The 22,391-nt window shown below is 41.9% G+C and overlaps 1 protein-coding gene across 4 annotated transcripts in view; it reads right to left on the reverse strand.

Annotated features, from left to right (window-relative positions):
- CFAP61 (cilia and flagella associated protein 61) overlaps positions 1–22,391 on the reverse strand; it is a 287,953-nt gene that overhangs the window by 254,880 nt on the left and 10,682 nt on the right. For all 4 annotated transcript variants that reach the window (XM_086701573.1, XM_086701575.1, XM_086701572.1 and 1 more), the window contains 4 exons: positions 16,146–16,296; positions 12,057–12,133; positions 11,130–11,197; positions 10,770–10,896 (listed from right to left, as the gene is read on the reverse strand). In XM_086701573.1, the coding sequence (XP_086557699.1) occupies positions 10,770–10,896; positions 11,130–11,197; positions 12,057–12,133; positions 16,146–16,247 (374 nt within the window). In that variant the 5' untranslated portion in view covers positions 16,248–16,296. The remainder of the gene's footprint in view (positions 1–10,769; positions 10,897–11,129; positions 11,198–12,056; positions 12,134–16,145; positions 16,297–22,391) is intronic.

Raw genomic sequence — 22,391 nt, forward strand, 5'->3', positions numbered from 1 at the left:
GGCCTCTTTTCATAATCATCACCAACAATGACACACAAGGTGATCTACTCATTCTCCCTAGAAGGGGACCTCACCATCTTCCCTCCTTCTGCCTCTGTCCCTATCCAGCACTGTGACCCACTCACTTATTCCAAATTCCAGCATCCTTCCACCCCATACCCTCCAGTGGCTCATCATCCCAGCCTCCTTTCCCAGGAACTAATGACAGGATCAAAACTGGTATCTATTGTCCACTTTTGATGTTAATGTCAAAGCAGGGCATGTTTCCAACCAAGGATTATGCTCTTTGGGGACAGAGAGGGAGTTCTGTGCTTCTCCATGACAAAGGTTAGCCAAGATACTCTGAACCTTCTTTTCAACTAGACTTCAACCTTGGCTTGCAAAGACTTGAACAAACACCGACATAGTTTCTCATAGCCCAGGGCCACATCCCTAGGATGACCCCAGCCCCCCTTGAAGTGCCTTTCTGAGAAAGGAAGGCTGCCAAAAGAATTTCCTGTTTGTTCTAGCCAACACCTAAAGGTAGAGCCCCTGTCCCTCAGTCTCTGTGGAAGGGTAGGAGCCTAACTTCAATAAGCTCCAGCTAGCAAACTCAGATGGGTTTCACAAGGAACAAACCCACTTCCTACTTCTTGTCATTTTTCACTTCCTTGACTCTACTGAGACTCCCCTCGCCCCCTCTCAATTCTCTAATTTTCTCTTTAATAGGTCCAGTCACCTCTGCACAAACCAAAGTTGAGTTTCAGTTCACACCGTATGCTTTTCCCTATATAATAGTTACTATTGATTAAAATCTGTCTTTAGCACTTTAACCAGAGACTGGCTTTGTTGAACTTTTGGACATTTGCATACCCTGTAGACTGCAGCACAGGTGCAACAGTGATAGGCGACACAGAATAGGTTCCGTACCGTATTCTGGGACCTCATCCAGTATGACACATGTAACATACAGCACCGAGTGGTGCCACTGCTAAGCCCGTTTTCCAGGTGAGCAATGTGTGGCCTGAGGGGACTCATGTGGAGAGTGAGACCACAGCCCTAACTGACTGAGACACCTGCCCAGTCACTTCAATACTAAGCCTTGGTTTCTCATCTACTAAGCAGGCAGGGACAAGGACAGCAGGGAGGGTACAATGTAATGATACAAGGTACACTCTGGTAGACAGTAAGCCCTCAGCACAATCTACTCTGGAGAGACTTCACATGCGGCCCCCATGTCCCACACCACCTGGAAACCCCCACTGGCTGGCTCCCTGCCTCCAAGCACTCAGGACCTCTGCTGAAAGAGCCTACTAGCACACCTCACTGCATTCCAGAACCCATCTCCCTACTTAACCTGCCAAAGGAGTGCTGCTAACAGAGGGGAGCTTTTCTCTGTAAAGAGAGTCCCGAGTGATACTTGTTTGAAAAAAATAAAAAAGATTGTAGGAGAGAATAGCCAAGAAATCCATTTTCAAATGCTTTGCCAAAAATAAAACTCCACATTGATATTAAAAGAGGTAACTTGTAAATAATACAAAAATAATTCAATATCCTAGTCACTTAAAGAGAATCGAGGCTGGGGCACCTGGGTGGCTTGGTCGGTTAAGCGTCCGACTTCGGCTCAGGTCATGATCTCACGGTCCGTGAGTTCGAGCCCCGCATCGGGCTCTGTGCTGACAGCTCGGAGCCTGGAGCCTGTTTCAGATTCTGTGTCTCCCTCTCTCTCTGCCCCTCCCCTGTTCATGCTCTGTCTCTCTCTGTCTCAAAAATAAATAAACGTTAAAAAAAAAATTAAAAAAAAAAAAAAAGAGAATCGAGGCACCTCTCATATAGAAAACTCTAAGATCAACTGTGTACGATGGGCTTTTATCTACATAGGATGGACACAAAAATAATACTCCATGGATACAAAAATCAGAAATAAAGGCTCAGAGAGCCCCAGGGCTGTACACCTATGCATGAGCCCTCTGCAGCCTATGAACAAAGTTATCCCTGATTATACCGCAATACTAATTCTTCTGGGGAAAATAGGAAGAAAATAACCAAATTGTGCAGTTCTAAAGAGTCTCTCGCTTCAGCTCCTCCCCAAAATGGATAAAGAGGAACTTGTTCTGCTAAATGCATTCCTTGGGGTAATCGATAATTTATGATCTTGCATCAGCCCCAGTGCTAATGATAAAGTATGACATCAGCCTTGCAGAGTCTCAAATGGCATATGACAAAGTCTAGCCCTACAGAAACAAAACACCCCAGCTACCAAAAACAATCCATCCAGTAAAATGCTTAAATTCGAGCACTCTGAGGCAATGAGCACTGTCTGCCTCTGGGAAAATAGGAGAGCCACGACTTCACATGAATTCATTTAGCACGGTACAGCCACATGTCCAGCACCTCTGTGACCCAGAGCATGTCAGGAGTTATGATTATGTAAGGTTATAATTTATCAACATAAAATGCAATGGGAATGACACCATTTTCTGGGTGAAAACCAACATTCTTTTATATCTTCCATTCAGGAAGTGGCTTGGAGGAGGCAACAATGTACTTGTTAATGTAATTAGTGTAGAATATTTTATTCTTTTTTTTTTTTAATCTTTATTTATTTTTGAGGGAGAGACAGAGTGTGAGCAGGGGAGGAGCAGAGAGAGAGGGAGACACAGAATCTGAAGCAGGCTCCAGGCCCTGAGCTGTCAGCACAGAGCCCGACACGGGGCCTGAACTCACGAACCATGAGATCATGACCTGAGCCGAAGTCAGACACTCAACTGACTGAGCGACTCAGGCGCCCCTAGAATATTTTATTTTAACTAGTTTGGAGGAAACAAAAGGTCCATCCCATAGAGACTGATTGATTGCTCAGGCACCTAAATGTCCACCAGACTCTGGAAAATGTGCCATATGAAAATGGAGTAGCATCCAAAATGCAAGAAAATCAACAGCCTCTCAGGACACATCACTTGGGGTATGGATGTCCTCTAAACCCAAGAGAAGGCAAGGTGAGGGATGACAGGAACCTGGTGGCTCTCTCTGGCTCCCTGGGAGGACAAACTCTAATCATTTCCGCTATGTCAGTTAGCTGGGCTTTCAATGAACATCATGATGCCTAGAACCCACAGAACTTTCCCAGCTGATTGGCATGGTCTCTTGGTGATAGCTAGACCCTCAGATTGTTTCAAAGCTTTAGCATCCAGACCATTCTTCTGCAAAATTACGATCCTAGAGGAAAATCTACAGGCTAGCTTCCTTTGAGTGTGGGAGATTGTTTCTTTGCCCACAAAGAAAGTATTGCAAATTCACAGATGGAAAGTTCACACTTAAGGTCTGGAACGGCGGCAGCAGCAGGGCTGAGCCACCGTTGTATTCAGGATATTGGCATGGCTTCTTCTCTCCTGTCTGATGGTATTTTCCATATCCAGAGAGGAGTTGCATTTCATTAGCTAGACTTAAAAATGTACCATTGAAAAAGTGATTCTGATATTACATTAAATGCCATAAATATTGTATTTCTTCAAACCTGAGAGTATCTGTGCCTATGTTTTAAGAAATCAGTGAATGAAGATTCTCACAGAGAATCTAATTCAGTGGTAATCCTAAAGAAAGCAGTGTATTTTGGTTAAACCAACCTTTTACCATGAACATTGTGTCAATTTGGGGCAGGAGAACCCAAAGTCAGTCTTTTTCTTCCCATATATAGAAACAAAGCACGCTTTTCTTTCCAAGATCTCTTGCGACCTCTAGTGGTCTCTTTAAGAAAATCAAGTCCATCATTTCTCAATCACCTATTCCATTTTAGAATTTTAGGATGGACTTTAGAACCATTTAGTTTCTACTCCTTGGAAAATGTCATGATTTTTTAAATGATGGAGGATTTTTAAACCCTAAATGACTTCAAATCATATTCAAGGCCAATAAGAGGCCCTTGCCGTTTATACCACCAGGATCTGATCCAAAAGTCTATCTTGGCACGCCGTCACTCCAGTTGAATTGTTAACCAGATCTTATTTGCTGGGTCACTTACCAAGACTCAAGAAGACCAATGGTGAAATTCCTAATTTCACTGTCCCTTCTTTTGGAGTGCTTTGATTCTCATGACCTAAGCATCAGAAAATTCATTTGTATGAAAGTACTCAGAAGTTCAACTTAAGTGAATTCCAAAAAAAAGCATAAGGCTGTCAAATGCTTAATAAAAATAATTGCTTTAAGAGGCGAAAAGTTAGTATTTAAAAAACCACCAATCTTATGTTTTAAAGTGCTAAATTTTCTTCATCTATTTTACATAGCAATAATGCTCACACAATTTGGTTAGCCTTTATTATCAGCAAAAAAAGCAGTACTCCATTTTAGTTATTCTACAACATGGACTGACAGCACATAATCATTCCCTGGCAAGTCCTTCCCTACCCCCTCCCCAAAAGACTTGAAAAAGGTAGGTTTTCCCCCAAAAGTACTATTCCAATAGTTTCTCAGTCTGAGAACATCTCAAATCCACCACTGAGTATTAATCAAGCCCACTATAGATTATAAAGGTATGTCCAGAAGCAGTCATGCTTTATTTCAAACATTGTGCAAATCACAGAACAGTAACTTCAATAATTAGTGTCTAAGTAGAGGGGACGATTATAGCACAATTTTCCACATGGGTAAATCAAAGAACCAGGACTGGGGATTACAGTGTTAATTCCCTGGTTCTGAACATGTTGCTAGGTAAATGGCAGAAGGATAATTACATCCCAAACCCTTCCCTGGTCTACTGTCTTAAGAGCTATGTTCTTCACCATTAATTATCAGTGCAAGTAACTGTTGATGAAAACAGATGTCAAAAAATCAATGTGGGAGAAATAAGAGAAATGAAGCAGCCTAAGAGGACACATACAGCCACGCCCATCTGACCTTCTGAAAAGGCTTTTTTCCTGCATCCTTAAGGAGGGAAATGATCCACATAAGTGCATTTTCTGACTACCTAAAATTCTACACCTGCTAGAACCAAAACTCTAATGTGAACATTTTGGACAGAGGGCTTCTCAAAATGTATCACATTTCTCTACCTTCCAACAAGCAAAAATATCAACCATCATAATGTCACCATTCCCTCATGAGTTCACCACTATATACTAAATTGTCTTTTATAAATGTCCCTTCCTCCTTACAAAGTATCCACTGTCATCTTTTTGCCATGAGGACTATATTCCTCCTCTGATCTGCTACTGGCAGATTTTCTGTAGGCTGGGCAAGCAGGACATTTCACCATCAGAGGCTGAATGAGCAAGACCTCAGGGTCAGGGATCGGGAAGGTTTAGTTCAGGCTGGGACAGCCTCATCCCCTGGAAGGTTGTAGTCCGTAACCCTAAAGTTTTCAAGGGTAAAAGAAGGAAAGGAATAAAGGCGTGGTTTGGAAAGAAGAGGAGAGAGACTAACTCTAAACTACCAGTTTCACATGCTTACTAGGAGCCAGCACTGGGCAGGGCACAGCCCACACCTTTTCTCGAGCAGCCTACACCCTGAATCACAAGTGGGGCGTTAGTGAGTAGATTAACAAAGATGTTGCCTTACTAAAAGGTGAAAGAAATTGGTGATTTTTAGATATGCTGCCTCTGTACATGTCAGATGTGGTATTGGATACATATACAATTATTACAATAGATTATATAGAATTATCTATAGATATTTTATGTTCTAATTCTATAGAATTATCTATTACAATAGTAAATAATAATACAAAAACATCTTGCTGAATATCTATGCTGGAGTACTTAAGCTTTAAAATTCCTCAAGAAAATGACAAGATCCAAATTTGGTATGCTGCCTACACACTTTACGACAATACGGAGCTTCTGGGTTGGTAAACGCATGGAAATTTGGGAACAGGGGCCCCGCTCCCTTCCCTCACACCTTGCCCTGTGCTTCTCTTCTGACTGTTCCTGACTTACATCCTCTTATAATAGACTGGTGACCTAGCAAGAAAAGAAGGAAAGAAAGAAGAAAGCAAGCAAGCAAGCAAGCAAGCAGGCAAGAAAATACTTTTGGAAATATGCCTCTCTCAACCGCTGTTCCCCTCTACCCTCCCCCACAAAACTGTCTATTTATACACACATGTGTGTATAGTTACATACTCACATAGAAAATTGCGACCAGTAACTTTATTTGGCAAAAATGTTCTAAGGGCACCTGGGTGGCTCAGTCAGTTAAGCATCCAACTCTTGATTTTGGTTTGGGTCATGATCTCATGGTTCATGGGTTCCAGCTCTCTGTTGGGCTCTGCGCTGGCAGTGTGGAGCTCACTTGGCATTCTCTCTCTCTGTCTCTCTGCTCCTCCCCCTCCTCGCATCCTCCCCCCTCAAAATAAATAAACATTTGAAAAGATGTTGTAATTTGAAAATATAATTTGTTTTATTAAATGAACCCATCCCCCAAACTAATTAGCAAATGGCAGAATAAAATGAGAGATTTTTAAATGGAATGAAGACAAAAGTTTAGCAATTATTAGACTACTTATGAGAACTTAAGCAACCAGTTTATGTAAATTTCTCATGACATAATTAAAAAACTGCCTACCTGTGAATACTTTTACATTTAAAGAATGTAATTTCCTAAAGGGCAGGAGGACCTATTTTCCTGCACTGATTATAAGAGAAACTTCATAAATCAGGAAGGAGGATTGGAGAGGTGTGAGAGAATCAATTAAAAATGTTATTTTAGGGGCACCTGGGTGGCTCAGTCGGTTAGGCGTCCGACTTCGGCTCAGGTCATGATCTCACAGCTCGCAAGTTCGAGCCCTGTGTCGGGCTCTGTGCTGACAGCTCAGAGCCTGGAGCCTGCTTCGGATTCTGTGTCTCCCTCTCTCTCTGCCCCTAACCCACTAACATTCTGTCTCTGTCTCTCTCAAAAATAAATAAATATTAAAAAAAATTTTTAATGTTATTTAAAAAAAAAAAGATTTCACTCACAGAATTCCTTCTCTTTAGAATGTGTTTGGCTTGTATTAGCATTCGTTTCATGACCAAAGGGGTTTTTTTATAAAGAGAATTATAATGTTGATGATTTAGCTATGAATACAAAAAGTAAATAAAAATGGTTTTCTACGAGGAATTTTCTTTCTCTTGTCCTAAATTAGGGGATAATGTGTATCTGAATTTATTTTGCTCCTTGGTAATATTTTTTTTAGACAAGTGCTGTCTGGATCTCAGAATGCAAAGTAAATGCTCTATGTGGAAAGTAAAAATGGAATCACTTTCCATTGTTTGCATAATGTTCTGCCTCCTTCTCTTTGCTTTCCTTCATCACCAAACTTCTCTAGAGAGCAGTGGATATCCCCTTGCCTTCACTTCCTTACCTCTCATTTATTTGGTTCACTGCATTGTGATTTCCAAAACTCAACTCTGCCCTTCAAGGACAGACAAGACCAGATCCCAAAGCAAGGGGATGGAGGTAGGCACTGGTGACTAAGTGGCCACTGTCGGCACAGAGGAACCAAAGAGATGAGCTTGAGAGAAATGGCCCAGGTCCTGGGAAGACAGAGTTCAGAGCCATAAGGACAAGAGAAGAAGAGAAGCAAATGAGGATGGGGGAGGATTAAGGCTGGAGGCTTGGGTGAGGGCAGTGTCAAGGCAGGCAGCCACCTCCCTCTTGCCCAAAGTTCATTCAACTTGTCTTTAATAGATGAAGAATTCTCCAAGTTTTTACAATTTTTTTCCTTAAATAAGTTTTGGTAGGTTGTGTTTTTGAAGGAATTGGCCCATTTTATCTAAGTTGATGAATTTATAGAGCTGTATTCCCTTATCCTTTTATGTCTGTAAGATCTGTAGTGCTATCACCTCTTTCATTTCTGATACTGGTAATTTTCTCTTTTTTCTTGGTCAGTTTGGCTAGAAGTTTATCAATTTTATTCAACTCATCTGTATCTTTTTACATTTCCAAATGCAATGGCCTCTTTTTGGACTCAAATTATTTGATTTCCCTACAACCTTTTGCCACCGTAAGAGTCTGACTTCTACAAGACTCCTCTCCCTCTCTTCTAGTTCTCTTCCTTATTCACGCTCATTTTCACCATTCAAAATTCTGCCATAGGCCTCTGCTTTTTCACTTTAAAATCTCTTCCTGGGGTGCCTGGGTGGATCACTTGGTTGAGTGGCAGACTCTTGGTTTTGGCTCAGGTCATGATCTCATGGTTCATGAGTCTGAGCCCCACATCAGGCTGACAGGGCAGAGCCTGCTTGGGATTTTCTCTCTCCCTCTCTCTTTGCCCCTTGTCTGCTCTCTCTCTGTCTCAAAATAAACATTTAAAAATAAAATAAAATAAAATCTCCACAACTAAACAATCTCCTTTATTTTCTTGACCTCCTCACTCATGAGAGGACCTATATTTCTACCTCCCAACTGTCCATCTAATGCTATTATTTCTACTTTTAGCTAGTGAATCCCCTCATACTTGAAAACCTGAGTGACCGTGAACTCATTCTCATCTTTCAACTTTCCCCCTCAAACATTTCTTTGCATCCGTACACCTGCCCCAACCAGATCTCTTTGACTTGTCACTGCCTGAATTCCAGCTAGAATCATTTCTTGGCCATACTGTTCTGTTCCTCCCTTATAAGCCACTGACCACATAAAAGTCAGTTATCCTTCACACACAGCCCATATAGTGCTCCAAGCTGGCTTCAGGGTAAAGGCTTCTCGTTGTGATTCTTCCTTAGCCATCCAGTGGCCTACTCTTGCTCTGCACACCTTGAACAGCAGCCACAACTGCCTACTGCCTGGTAATAGACACTCCAGGTGCCTTCCTGCCTCTACACCTTTGCCCAATCTGTCCCTCTGACCGAGCTCCGGCTCGTCCCTTCTGACCAGATTCAGAGGCTACCTTCTCTGTGAAGACTTTTTTATTTTAAATTATTTTTTTAATTGAGGTATAATAACATATAGTAAAATGCCCAAGTATTAAGTTGGGTGAGTTTTGGCAACTGCAAAGCCACCAATCAATACACAGAGTACTACCATTGCCCCAGAATTCCAGTCTCACTCTTTCCTCCACTAAAGGCAACCACTGATCTGCTCTGTCTCTACAGATGAGCCATTTGCACATCATATAAGTGGAGTCAACAGTATATGGTCTTTGTGTCTATATCTGCCTTCTTTTACTCAGCATGAACTGAGATTGACCCACCTTATTGCATCTATAAGTAGTTCACTGCATTTCACTGCTGATACTGCACCACAATTTATAATGTAAACATTTACTCCTTGATGGATATTTAGATTGGGGGCAGGGGCAGAGAGGTTTTATATGAAGCTGTCTTCATCCTTCTCTGTCTTTTCCTCTTCTAAGCCATTTAATAATATCAATAAGAATAATATTTCATTTCATTGGGCACTTATATGTGACTGGAAGTGCTAAGCACTTGATTTTCCTCAGGTCATCTGTTCATTGCAACAATCCCAGGCAGTAGACAATACCCTCACACCCACTGAAAGGCAGGAAACTGAGGCCTGAAGAGGCCAAGTTCTCCTTTTCAGTTAACCCATCTGGTGAGTAGTCTAATCAAGATCAGAATAGAGATCTATCAGGGCACATGGGTGGCTCAGTCAGCTGAGCGTCCGACTTCAGGTTAGGTCATGATCTCCCAGTTCGTGAGTTCAAGCCCCATGATGGGCTCTGTGCTGACAGCTTGGAGCCTGGAGTCTGCTTTGGATTCTGTGTCTCCCTCTCTCTCTGCCCCTCCCCTGCTCGTGCTCTGTCTCTCTCACTCTCTCAAAAATAAATAAACATTAAAAAAAATTTTTTTAAAAGACAGAGATCTCATGCCATTCTTAATATGCCATAAATTCTTAATATGCCATAATAGTATATGCCTGGTAAATAGTAGGCTTTCACCTTTTAAAAATTTAAATGTAATACTTTCTAAAGAAGTCCACAATTTATGGCAACAATTGACCCAAGAAGATGCAATTTATTCTCCACTGATAAAACCAAGCAACCACGTCTGTGAAATGATTTCATATGCATTTTTATTTCAGAAAGACCCTTTTATTTTGCCCACAATTTTGTGAGTCAGAAATCTAGGAGGACTCAGTTGGTCAGTCCTTGCTTAGGGTCTCTCCTGTGGCTGCAGTCACATGTCAGCTGTGCTCCAGTTACTGGGGAAGGGGGGTCTTCCTGGCTGGGTGTCCACAATGGCTCATTCACAAGGCCAGCAGGCAATGCTGACTGTCAGTGGGAGCCTAGCTGGGGCTGTCGACCCCAGGACCAACATATAACCTCTCTGGCACACCAGTCTCCAAGGCCACATTGGAGGAGAGCTTGAAGGATAGAAGATGGTGTTGTAGCCATCTTTGGAAAATACTCTCTGCCACTGCCATCTCCTTAAGACTGCTAAACTTTGGGGCATGTCATGGAGCCCACTGAATGTTAAAGAATCCTCTTTCACTGACTGTTGGAAAATAGGTGGGGTCTATTGGGAAAACTAAATAGGCAGATTCATTTTTATGTTTATTTGAAAATTATTTGACTCAGTGTGGGGCCAAGGATCGTGTGTTTTCAGAAACCCATAAGTAGTAAATGCACAACTTTGCTGGCCACATAGCACCAAATGAGTCTCATCAGATATTCATGCCTGTAAATTATGTCATCAAGGGGAACTGTAAACATCTCCAAATGAAGTAATACTTATGGGTATTATAAAACAATTTAATCCAAGCTCTAATCACTTACAGTAAGAAATGGCATTTTAGCAACTCTGCATAAGGTAAGTGTCCATGTAAAACTCAGGTAGGAAAAGGCACTGCTTCAGCCTTACCTGGCATTGCGAATGTGCAGCTGAGGGTAATGATTTTCTCTGCAACATATGTGCACGGCAAAGCCCTCATCATACATCAGACTCGGAATGTTCCCCACTTGTTCAAACACCGTTATGAGAGTCGAGCCTAAACCACAGAGACAAAGAAATGTGGCCTCACTTTACCAAGGAATAACTTTAGGGCTTCAGAACAAAGTGTGACTTCCATTCGAAATTGTATTTTAATTATTATAATCAAATAGTCACATTATACATTCAGGACCTAGAGACCATTCTTATTCCCATTCCCAAAAGCACCATTTTAAGCATGAATGTCCCATTCTGGAGACTGGGGACAGGAGGTAATTGAGCAGACCTTACCTAGGCTCATGTAGGATGGCACTATGAGAAATATGAAGTGTAGTTCTGGCACGGCCTTAAACACAGCCCTGGCAAGGGGAAGAGAGGGTGGGACAGGTGTTAATAATAAAGTAATCCCATTAGCTGGCACCTGTTTGAAGCAAATGCCTTCACTAAACACATCCGATGTTCATAAATCCACATGGGCTTCTTTGCTCCTTGCCTGTAATGGCAAGAACATCTTCAGTGCAATGTCCTTTCCTTCTCTACTTTTCCTTATAAACCAAATGGCCTCTTTTCTGTCTGTTCCACAGAGGTAGAGAGAATAAAGAGTGCCATATTCATGTGGCACACCAGATTTCTGCTGACATTAACCTTTGACCTGGCATCTGGATGGTCTGGTGTGACATTACAAAGTGCCTTGAAAGCTGAGGCCACCACCCCCAAATGTCTGTGCAGGCTGTCAGAGACACATCGCCATCACCCAGTAGCCCAACTGATCATATTTCGATGCACCATATTATTCAGGATGCTTCTGCATTCTGTCAGGTTAATAAACATCTCTAAAGAGAAGACTGAAGAAAACTATTTTTAGAAAAATCCAAACCTGTGATGCTTTATTCTTCCCTTATTTCCCCCCCAATCCATTTTTTTAAATGACTGCACTGTTTGCCTCAAATGATAGTAAAGATGTGTGTCAGAGGGAGTGTCGATTCAAAGAAATAAACTGTTTTCTTTCAGAAATGTCACTGTTATTCCACATTGATGCTTTAATACAGCCATGAATTACAAGATAATTAAGCACCTCAAAGAATTTCATGTCCTTTGGAAATATTTTTAAACTATGCACACAATCTCTTTTGTGTCATTTTGGCATTAACGTGTCTTGTCTATGGTGCTGCCTGCCAGCCCCCTGATGTCACCATCTGCAAGACCCCAGCCACTCACCGAATAATCTCTCTGCAGCAGCCAACAGAATATTCATCCACGGCCACAAAGAGGTGCATGAACAACGTGTTCAAAGGCTGCACAAGAAAAGAGCACATGATTAAAAGCTGAGTCACCATTCAGGCTATGTCAGAACAGGGTTGGGAGATGGGGGGGAGGATTTGGGGGCGGCCGCAAACTCAGAGCTGCCCCCTTTTGTGGGTGATATTTTATGTCTGAAGTGATGAGACACTCAGGCAGCATTCAAGCTTTCTCCCTGACTCCATTCCCTGCCTTCTGTCCTCCTAGCTTAGAATTATTCAAGGAAACAGGGACTGTAAATGAGTCCAATGCATCCAGCGCATCTTCCTGCCCTCACAAACGGGCTATGGGCAGGGAAGTGCCTGCAGGGGAGTGAAATCGATTATTAACTCAGTAGTCTTGTCCTCGGGGGTGTCTATGCCAAGTGAAAGACAATCACCCTTTCCCCAGGGCTCTTGAGTCAGCAGCTGCTGCTCTATTCAAGTGACACAAGAGAAAGATTCTCTTATGAATTTGAAGGATGGAAGGCAGATGCCACGTTATGAATCCAATGACTTGTTTTGTTCAACATTCCCAGAGTCAGAATCAAATATTACTCTTGGGATACAGAAAACCTGAGAGCTGGAAACTCAAAGTAGCAAGATTCGAAGATGACTGTCAGGCTAAATCTTTCAAGTTTTTAAAGAACTTTGTCCCCTAAATTCTGAAGACATTTTAAGTAGCCTCAATAATGAGCAGCTGTTCCATACAGCCACACATTGGTCCGCTCAACTCAGTACCCCTGTGTTTATGGGAAAATCTTCAAATTCTAGAGATACTACAAATGTGAGGCTAGTTAACTGGTGAGGGTGGTGTTTGCACCTAGATCAGGATGACAGGAATGCTTGAAAGTGCCTCCTGTTTTCTGAGCAATTTTATAGACAGCCTTGGGTTACTACCTGCACATCCGTGCCTTGGTCTCCCTCCTGTTGGATAGCGCATGCCTTAGAAATACTCAGAAGGAGGGCCACCTGGGTGGCTCAGTTGGTTAAGCATCTGACTCTTGATTTTGGCTCAGGTCATGACCTCACAGTTCATGAGTTTGAGCCCTGAGTCAGGCAAGTAAGGCTCTGTGCCGACAGCATAGAACCTGCCTGCATGCGATTCTCTGTCTCTCTCTCTTTCTGCCCCTCCCTTACTCATGTGTGTGCTCTCTCTCAAAACAAATGAATGAATAAAATAGAAATACTTGGAAGGAATATCAAACATAAAATGGGAAGAGAAGAATCATGAGTTTGGTTCAGGAGTTGAAAACTCCCAAAAGGCCAATAACACAAACCCTACAGTCCAGATGGGAACAGCCACAACACCACTGTATGCATTTTCCATGTGTTATCAGCTAATCCCACAACCACCTTACTTAACATCTGCTTTACATGCTGAATAGGACCAGCCTTAGGAGTACATGGCTTAATACTTGGCTGATTTATCTTCCAAATTCTCTCTTCCACCAAGAATATTACAATTCAAGATTTATTCTTTAGATTTAAGATCAAAATCATTAGTTACTTCTGTTGCAAATACCCCTGGGATTAGTAATACATTAGGCCTTAAGGCTCTATATCAATGCTGTCCAATAACAAAATAACTTGAGCCACAAATACAGGTCACATATGTAATTTCCCAGTAGACATATAGAAAAAGAATAAACATGTAAGATTAATTTTCAATATATTTTATTTAACCTAACAGACTCAAATTATCATTTTAACAAGTTATCAATATAAACATTGTTAATGAAGTGTTTTACACTCTTTTTTTCCTCCTAAATACTTAAAAAATTCAGTGTATGTTTTACACTTCTAGCACATCTCAATCATACTAGCACATTTCAAGTGCTCAACAGCTACACATGGCTGACGGCCACCATACTGGATAGCTAAGCTCTATACTGTTGTAGGAATTTAAAAGTAGTTTTTAAAACAAAATTTTTAATGTTTGTTTATTATTGAGAGACAGAGAGACACAGAGCACGAGCAGGGGAGGGGTAGAGAGAGAGGGAGACACAGAGTCCGAAGTAGGCTCCAGGCTCTGAGCTGTCAGCACAGAGCCTGATGCAGGGCTCGAACTCACAAACTGCGAGATCATGATCTAAGCTGAAGTTGGTCACCCAACCAACTGAGCCACTCAGGCACCTCAGAATTTAAAAGTAGTTGAAAGAGAAACAATCTGAAGAGAATAAAGGGACAAAAGAGGAAATATTTATGAATAATGGTATTAATTTATAATTTTCAAAACGGTAAAATCATGATTCTAATGCAAACATACAATGAGCACATGTCTGAGATTTATTCAACCCATCAATTAATGAGGCAACCAGTAAGATGATAAAAACAATTCGTTGCACTTGAGGAGCTGGCTACTTTAGGTATTTTAATGAGGGAATGTTAGAATAAGGTTGCTAGGCTAGATATAAAATGGTTAATGTCCTATGAGGCCATAAACCATAGCCTTTGAGGTTATCTCTTCCACCAAACAGAAATCATTTATACCTCAAATGGACAAAAATCTACAAAGCTAATCACTGTTCCTATAGAACTGTACAATATACAATAGCTCAGTTAACAGAAAGTCAAAGATACAAGCCTTGGATTGAAAGCATCACTTGGCTTATTTCCAAGTTTGAGATAATTTTTGTGAATATGATAACTGGGTGTTTGGGGTGGTGAGGAACAGGAGGAGTAGAGGACAAGGGGGAGACATGTAGCTGAATAAATGCTGGATAATGTGTTGGGGTGCACATGGGGGATGTACTGTGCATGCACACAGGTGTATATGGGGGAAAAACTCACTCATTCACACAACTGGCATTCCCTAGGGCTCTGGGGCCACATTCTTGAATTCCACTAACAGGCAAACATGCTACCCACAGTCGTGGCCTCTGGCTCTCCGCAGAACTGGGGCCACACGCTGGCTTGGCTCTGGCAGGCTGAGGGCAGGGAAAGCTCAGACTTGGCACCAGCTACCAAGTCGGGTTGCCAACAAGTTGTAACGTGCCCACAGCTAGAAGACATCGAATGAGCTAGAGTCCAGAACGACACCTTAAAAGTTACAGAATGCAACAGGAACCTGAAGCTCTGCTATCACCATTACACGGTGTAAAAAGTGTAAAGGCAGGTACCCTCCCAGCATTCCAAAGACTTCACACACTGAACTGAAGTGGCCATTGATATAGATGGATGGATAAAGAAGATGTGGTACATATATACGGTGGAATATTACTCACCCATAAAAAACGAGATCTTGCCATTTGTGACAACACAGATGGACCTAGGAGGTATTATGCTAGGTCAAATAAGTCAGACAGAGAAAGATAAATAGCAAATGATTTCACTTATATGTGGAATATAAAAAACAAATGGACAAACAAACAAAACAGAAACAGACGACAAATTGGTAGTTACCAAAGGGGAAGGCGGTAGGGGATGGACAAAATGGGTGAGGGGGAGTGTGAGGTATAAACTTTCAGTTATGGAATGAACAAGTCATAAGGATGAAAGGTACAGCATAGGGAATACAGTCAATGGTACTGTTAATAGAGTTGCATGGTGACAGGTGGTAGCTACACTTGGGTGAGCACAGCACAACATATAGACTTGTCCAATCTCTATGCTGTACACTTGAACTAATGGTAACACCAGGTATCAACTATACTTCAATAAAAAGACAATTAAAAAAAAAAAGAATTTGGACACTGATGTTGGGAGCAGTGTGGAGAACTGAGAGGTACATATCTAACGCTCCCACTGATTCCTTGCTCCCTCCTAGTCCTCCCAGCACAGCATGACCTCGGCCTTGCTACCAGCTGACTGATCTATTACCTCCCTTTTCCTATCCCCTCTTGGGATGCTCTTGGACTCATCTTTCCTCCCTGCCAGCTAACTTCATTTCTAACTGTCATAATGTCACATACCTTCTGTTGTGAGTTTTCAACTACTTAGTCTCAAAACTGGAAAGACATATATGCAAACATAGAACTTCCCTTCAAAATTAAGGCTGTTCTAATAAGCATTGTGTGTAACTGCTTACCGTGCATGGGATTTCAGGGTCGAGCTCCCGGAACACGGATACCCAGTTGTCCTGACTGGAGACATTCCAGTTGGGATAGTCCACAAAGGTAGCCTGGGCCATTATCTCCTCCTTGTCATTGCAGAGGGTAACAGCAAGGTTTGCCTTTTCCCTGTAGAAATGATTAAAAGTGCACACATGACTAAGATTACCAAAAGGGAGACAAGGAGGTATCATTTTTCCCCCTTCTTTGGCTACTGAAGCCTAGCAACCACTACATAAGGTATGAAACCTCTGGAAGAGGTAGGAACAACATGGCAGCAACTTTGAGAACAGATCTTTCAGGACATCTGTGATACTAACTACATTTTTATTGAAAACTACATTTCATTATAAAGGTGTTATACTTACATGAAGTGTCCAATACCCTTCCCTTTGAGATTGGGGAAACTGACTGCAGTTTTCCTTATCCTCCATGTTGCCAATTCCACTGTGTTGGCCTAAACATATACAGTTAGAGTGGCCCAATGTCCATGATTGCCTGCGGCTGAGAAGGTCCCCAAACATGGGACCATTAGGGCTACAAATTCTGAGCAAACTGGGATGAGTTGGTCACCTGTGCAAAACAGTGAGGCTGAGAGTTCAGCCCCACCTCTGTCAGCCATCTCAGCCAATTTTTCCAAACCCTAAGCCCATGCCCCTGGGCCAATGGATTCTTACGGGATATGAAAATCTATCACCTGACCCAGCTGTAGAAATGGAGACCCTGAGGGGTCTGGTTTAAGCTAAGGCCACAGAGGAAGTTTAATAAACACAAGGAAGGGGAAGCGAGGGTCTTCCAACTCTTATTCTGGTGGCTATCCCAAAGGGACATCTTGAGATCAGGTCCTTCCCAACTGCTACCCTGTCATGTGGCCCGGCATGACAGAAAGAGTGCTGACTTAGAGACAGCATATGATTTACTACACAGAGAACCAACTGTATACAAATTGAGATGCAATTTTCACTTTTTCAACTGAGTGAAATCCACTGGTATCTTAAGTTGGAGGAAAAAGATGTAAAATGTTCCTTCAAAACTAAGAAGACAGCATGTAATTGAAGGAAGGGGAGAAAAGATAATGGACAGAGTAGAAAGTGCTATATGCTTTCTAGTTATATTTTCATCATAAAAGCAATGAATTGTGACTACAATCAAAACCAGTAAGTACTCACAAAAAGAGAAAAACAATTGGAAAAATCATCCTTAATACCACCTCCTGTAGATGACCAAACAGTGTCAGTATTTTGGTTTCTATCTCACCAGACTTCTCTCTTTTTTGAGAGTAATTATCAAATGAAATGTATTTTGTGTGTTTTTAAAAATGGAGGCACACAACCCATACTGTTTGTAGTCTGCTTTTCTCCCGCACTTGACAGCATATCATTTTACTAGATCCAATCACCAAACTGCAGTCTCTCACATTTGTGCACTTCCTATACTTATTTTCTTCAAATCAGTTCACTTTGGCTTAAATAAGACTATTTCAATAGGAAATGTACAACAAAATCACAAATGGAAAACCAGTATCCCTTGCCATAAATAAAACTATAAAAATATACAACATTTAGAACAAAAATTGTTCTTGCGTGTATCGAGACAAATCGCCTTCAGCACTATCAGAGGCATAGGCATCTTTGGGAAACACTGTGCTGGAGATGTCAATCTCAGCACTTACAGCCACTGTCCTCTCTCATAGGAAGCCCACTCTTCAGCCATGGGGGACTCCCTCAGGGTGCACCTGCCCCAAAGACCCCACCGTAGCCCTGGCTATCATGCAGAGAAGACAGTAGACTGCCCTCAGGTCCCAAGAATATACTATCCATACAGGGGATTCATTAACAAAAGGATGCAGCCTCCCAACCTCTCCATTCTGATTTGCTGAAGCCCTACCCTTCTTCCCACTCCTGCAGTGGCTCCCTCCAGCTCCTGGTCCTCAGGGTTCCTCTGCCAGAGGCTCCCAGAGCCATGACCTACTACTCCACAGTGATAGTCCTCACTCTAATCCAGATAAGAAAATGCCCAGGGAATGGGACCTGACAATGATGATGAAGGAGGAAGTGGGCAAGAGCTGGGACAAGGCAGCTGCCATCCCCTCAGGCAACAAGGGAAATGTGTTCTTGGAATCCCAATTTGAACTTGAAACACATTTATCCATGGGAACCTAGGGTGGTGGTTGGGCTCCATAGTACAATTAGCACAGTACTATACCACACAGACATTGTAGATTAAATAGACTTTTGTGGGTCTGCCTGGGAAGCCAGCCATGAATAACTTCGTTTCAATGGGAAAATGCACTTCAATTTCCAAATGGCCAAGTGCAAGAAAGTAACTTTTGTAGCATTATCCTTTTGTATACATAATTTCCAGTTCTTATTACCTCTTAACATTGTCCTCTATGGGACAGACAAAATTATTGTGAGAGCAAAGAGAGATGAGGAAAAAGGTAGAGGGAGGCTTGTTTTTAAAAGTTGGATTTAGAATTATTCTTTGAAATATGCCAAATTAAAAAAATACACCCACACACATGTATATATTTCACACAAAATACATTAAAGCTCAAGGATATTATCCAGCAAGTGAAATCAGAGTTGTTGTTTTTTTTCATTAATGTCTCATTTGTTCACTTGTTTAGAGAATTTTCCAAGTTCAGCCCAAATTCATTTTATTTAACTACACTTGATGGAAATCTTGGTGAAACTGTATCCCCATTTTCCACTTTATTAAACATCACAAGTGTTCCCCAAGCCTATCGTGGTTTCTGCCACCCACCCGCCCCCATGCCCCCCTGTCCTGTGACATGTGCACTTGATGTGGACAATTCTTTTGGCCCTTTTCCCCACTCATCTGCTATGCTGGATCTTCTCATTTTCTCCCCTAACATTTAGCAGGGTTTTTAGGTGAGGTCAGTTGTATTCATTCCTGTATCTGTGACTGAGCTGGCAGCTAATATAACAAAATTCAATAAACTAGAAAAGAAACCACCTGCTCTAAGCCTTGAGGTTGGCCTGGCAAAAGATGATGGGCCTTACCTAACATGAAAAATGAAAGACTGCATGTGCTGGATAGCAGCTATTTGGCAAGCTCCAGGACACTGATGAAAATGTAAATTTACTTTTTTTAAATTTTTTTTAATGTTTATTTATTTTTGAGACAGAGAGAGACAGAGCATGAACGGGGGAGGGTCAGAGAGAGAGGGAAACACAGAATCCGAAACAGGCTCCAGGCTCTGAGCAGTCAGCACAGAGCCCAACGCGGGGCTCGAACCCACAGACTGTGAGATCATGACCTGAGCCGAAGTCAGCCACCCAACCGACTGAGCCACCCAGGCGCCCCTCTTTTCTTTTTTTTTTTTTTTTAAGTAGGCTTCACACCCAGTGTGGAGCACAATGCAGGGCTTGAACTCACACCCCTGAGATCAAGACCTGAGCTGAGATTGAGACAGATGCTTAACCGACTGAGCCACCCAGGCACCCTTAATGTAAATTCACTTTTACTTCTAAAGATATGCTGGCTTCTGAGGTAAGTCACAACCTTTTTAGTTATTAGGATACGATTTTAACCTTAAAAAAAAAAATTTCACTACTCCATCCCACATGGTGTAAGTTATGCTTTTCTTATCTGCCAATTCAGAAAAGATACAAACACATTAGACATGTAAATTTGAGGTACTCTGACAGCCACTCCAAGACCTTATACTCTAAGCAGGGGTACAAAGCTCTTTGAAAACAACTGGCTATCAAAAACTTTCAGGTAATTAGTATGTGTTTGTGTGTAGGATTTGAGAAAACAGACTTGTGGAAGGTTCTTGAAAAAAAAAATCTGTAGAAAGGCCCCAATTGTAATCCCACCCACATCCCATATGCTATGTTCTGAATACCCCATAAAAGGATGGGCCCTTGGCAATTGATCACATGGGTCACTGGTGGTCACGTGGACAGCCAACTGTAACACACTTCACCCCAGGAGGGGCAAGTCAGACGTGCACACCTGCTACCAAGCTGGGGGATTATAATTTATTCACATGCAGAAGTTTATTCACGTGGTAAAGATTCAAGACTCATTAAGGTATACAGTGGCCCCTAACACTTGTTTTTCCATCTCAGAGGCAATTACACCTCCTTTTGTACCATGTTCTAATGCTTGTTGCTTTCTTTTAATGTGTATATGGAAGAGAATTCCACTGTACTCATAAAGCAATGCCTCATCCTGTTCTATGGTTGCTGAGTTGCTGAGAAAGGAAGGGCAGGAGAATAATAGAAAGGCTTGCCTCTATCTGACCCTGGTCCCTGCTCTTATAGGCAGAGCCAGAGGGAAGGGGATACAGCAGCTATGAGCACCTCCTAGGAGCTAGGCACTGTACTGCATTTAATAACTTTTTTTCACTGTCCCACTCACCCTATAAATGAAGTACAACTGTCCATTTCACAGATGAGGTTATTAACTGATTGTGCAAAACCTCCAGGCTTAGGGAGGTTTTGCACAATCACATGCCTAGTAGTGGATTTATTCATTAATGCAAAAAAATACTCACTGAATACATACCAAGTGCCAAGCTTTTTCTGGATCCATGGATACAGCAGAGAACAGGCCAAGATCCCTGCCCTCATGGAGCTGATGTTCTAATGGATGGAGGCAGGCCAATTAAAAAAAAAAAAAAAACACTAAACTAAGATGCACAGAATGTCAGGTGGGGACAAGTGCTGTGAAGAAAAATAGGGGAAAGAGGATGAACCGTGCAAGTATGTCAAGTGCAACGGGGACTACTCCATAACTGTAGGATGAGGCACAGATGTACCTGGGGTGCTCCAGGAAAAATAAAGGAATTCAGTGGAGCTCAAGGGAGGTGAGGTCAGAAAGGAAAAGGGTGGGTTCCACACCAGATCCTGGCAGGGACATGGCAGACCGGTGGAGGGTTTTGAGCAGGAGAACGACAGGATCCAGTTGATGTGAATGGTGCCGCTCTGGCTATTATGTTGAGAATAATTTGCTGGGGCAGGAGGGGGAATGGGTGAGGGCTGATGCCAAGGCGGAAGCAGAAACCAGAAAGGGGCAATAGTAACACTCAAGTGCACCAGGCTCGGATCGGACCTTGGCAAGAGAAGCGAGGTAGAAAGAAGAGCCCAGCTTCTGGATATATTCTGTAGGTGGAGCAGACAGCTTTGCTGGTGTGGGATGTAGGAGCAAGTTATGAAGGTGACACCAAGGTTTTGGTCCAAGAAAGTGAAAGGCTGGAGTTGCTAGAGTTACCGAGATGGGGAAAACATGGGGTGGTTTGGAGGCAGGTGATGATCAAACTAACGGTGAAGTACCTACTAGGTATCCAAGGGGTGACATCCACCAAGAAGCTGGATACATGAATTTGGAATCTAGAAGATTCTGTCAACAATGTTAGCTGCTTTCCACATTTAAGTCATAAATTCACCCAGAATTGCTTTTTTCCTTTTTTTGTATGACATGAGGTTCGTATTTACATTTATTCTCTTTTCCATATGGGTAACAAATTGTCCCAGCACCATTAATTGAATGGCACATTCTTTCCCCACTGGTTTGGTCATCCAGTTTTCATGTATGCATGGGTCTGTCTCTGGGAGCTCTGATTCCTTGGCCATTACCACACTGTCCCGATTACTATGTCTACCATGAGTCTTTAGTTGGGCTAATCTCCTCACCTTATTTTTCTTCTTTCAAATGGCTCTGGCCCTTTGCTCTCTCATATAAATTCACACACTTTGTCAACTTCAACAAACAATCCTAGTAGGATTTTGACTGGAGAAGAATTGACTTCTTTACAGTATTGAATATTCCTATCCAAAAACATGGTATACCTCTTCATTTACTTAGGTCTTCTTTGATATTTCAATAAAGCTTGATAATTTACCCCATAACATGCTTGGATGTGTGCTTCCTGGGAGGGAGGGGGAGAACCTCTGAATACTACCCTCCTTCTGAATAATACCTTAAGAGTACTTTCATTCTAATCACGCACCAACCAATTCATCTATTTTTGTTGTGTATTTTACCTAACTTATTTATATCATATAACTATTTATATTTAATATCTATATTAGATTAGTCATTATCATTATTGCTTTATACAAGTTAGATTTTCTTCTTAGATTTACCAACATATTTACACATATATTTGTTTACTTTCCTTCTTGTATCTTGGCCTTCCAGCTAAGAAATTATTCCTTTTGCCTAGAGTAAATTCTGAGGAATTTCCTTTA

This window comes from Puma concolor, chromosome A3 (assembly GCF_028749965.1).
Source record: "Puma concolor isolate L17-30 chromosome A3, mPumCon1.1.hap2, whole genome shotgun sequence".
NCBI classification, from domain to species: domain Eukaryota; kingdom Metazoa; phylum Chordata; class Mammalia; order Carnivora; family Felidae; genus Puma; species Puma concolor.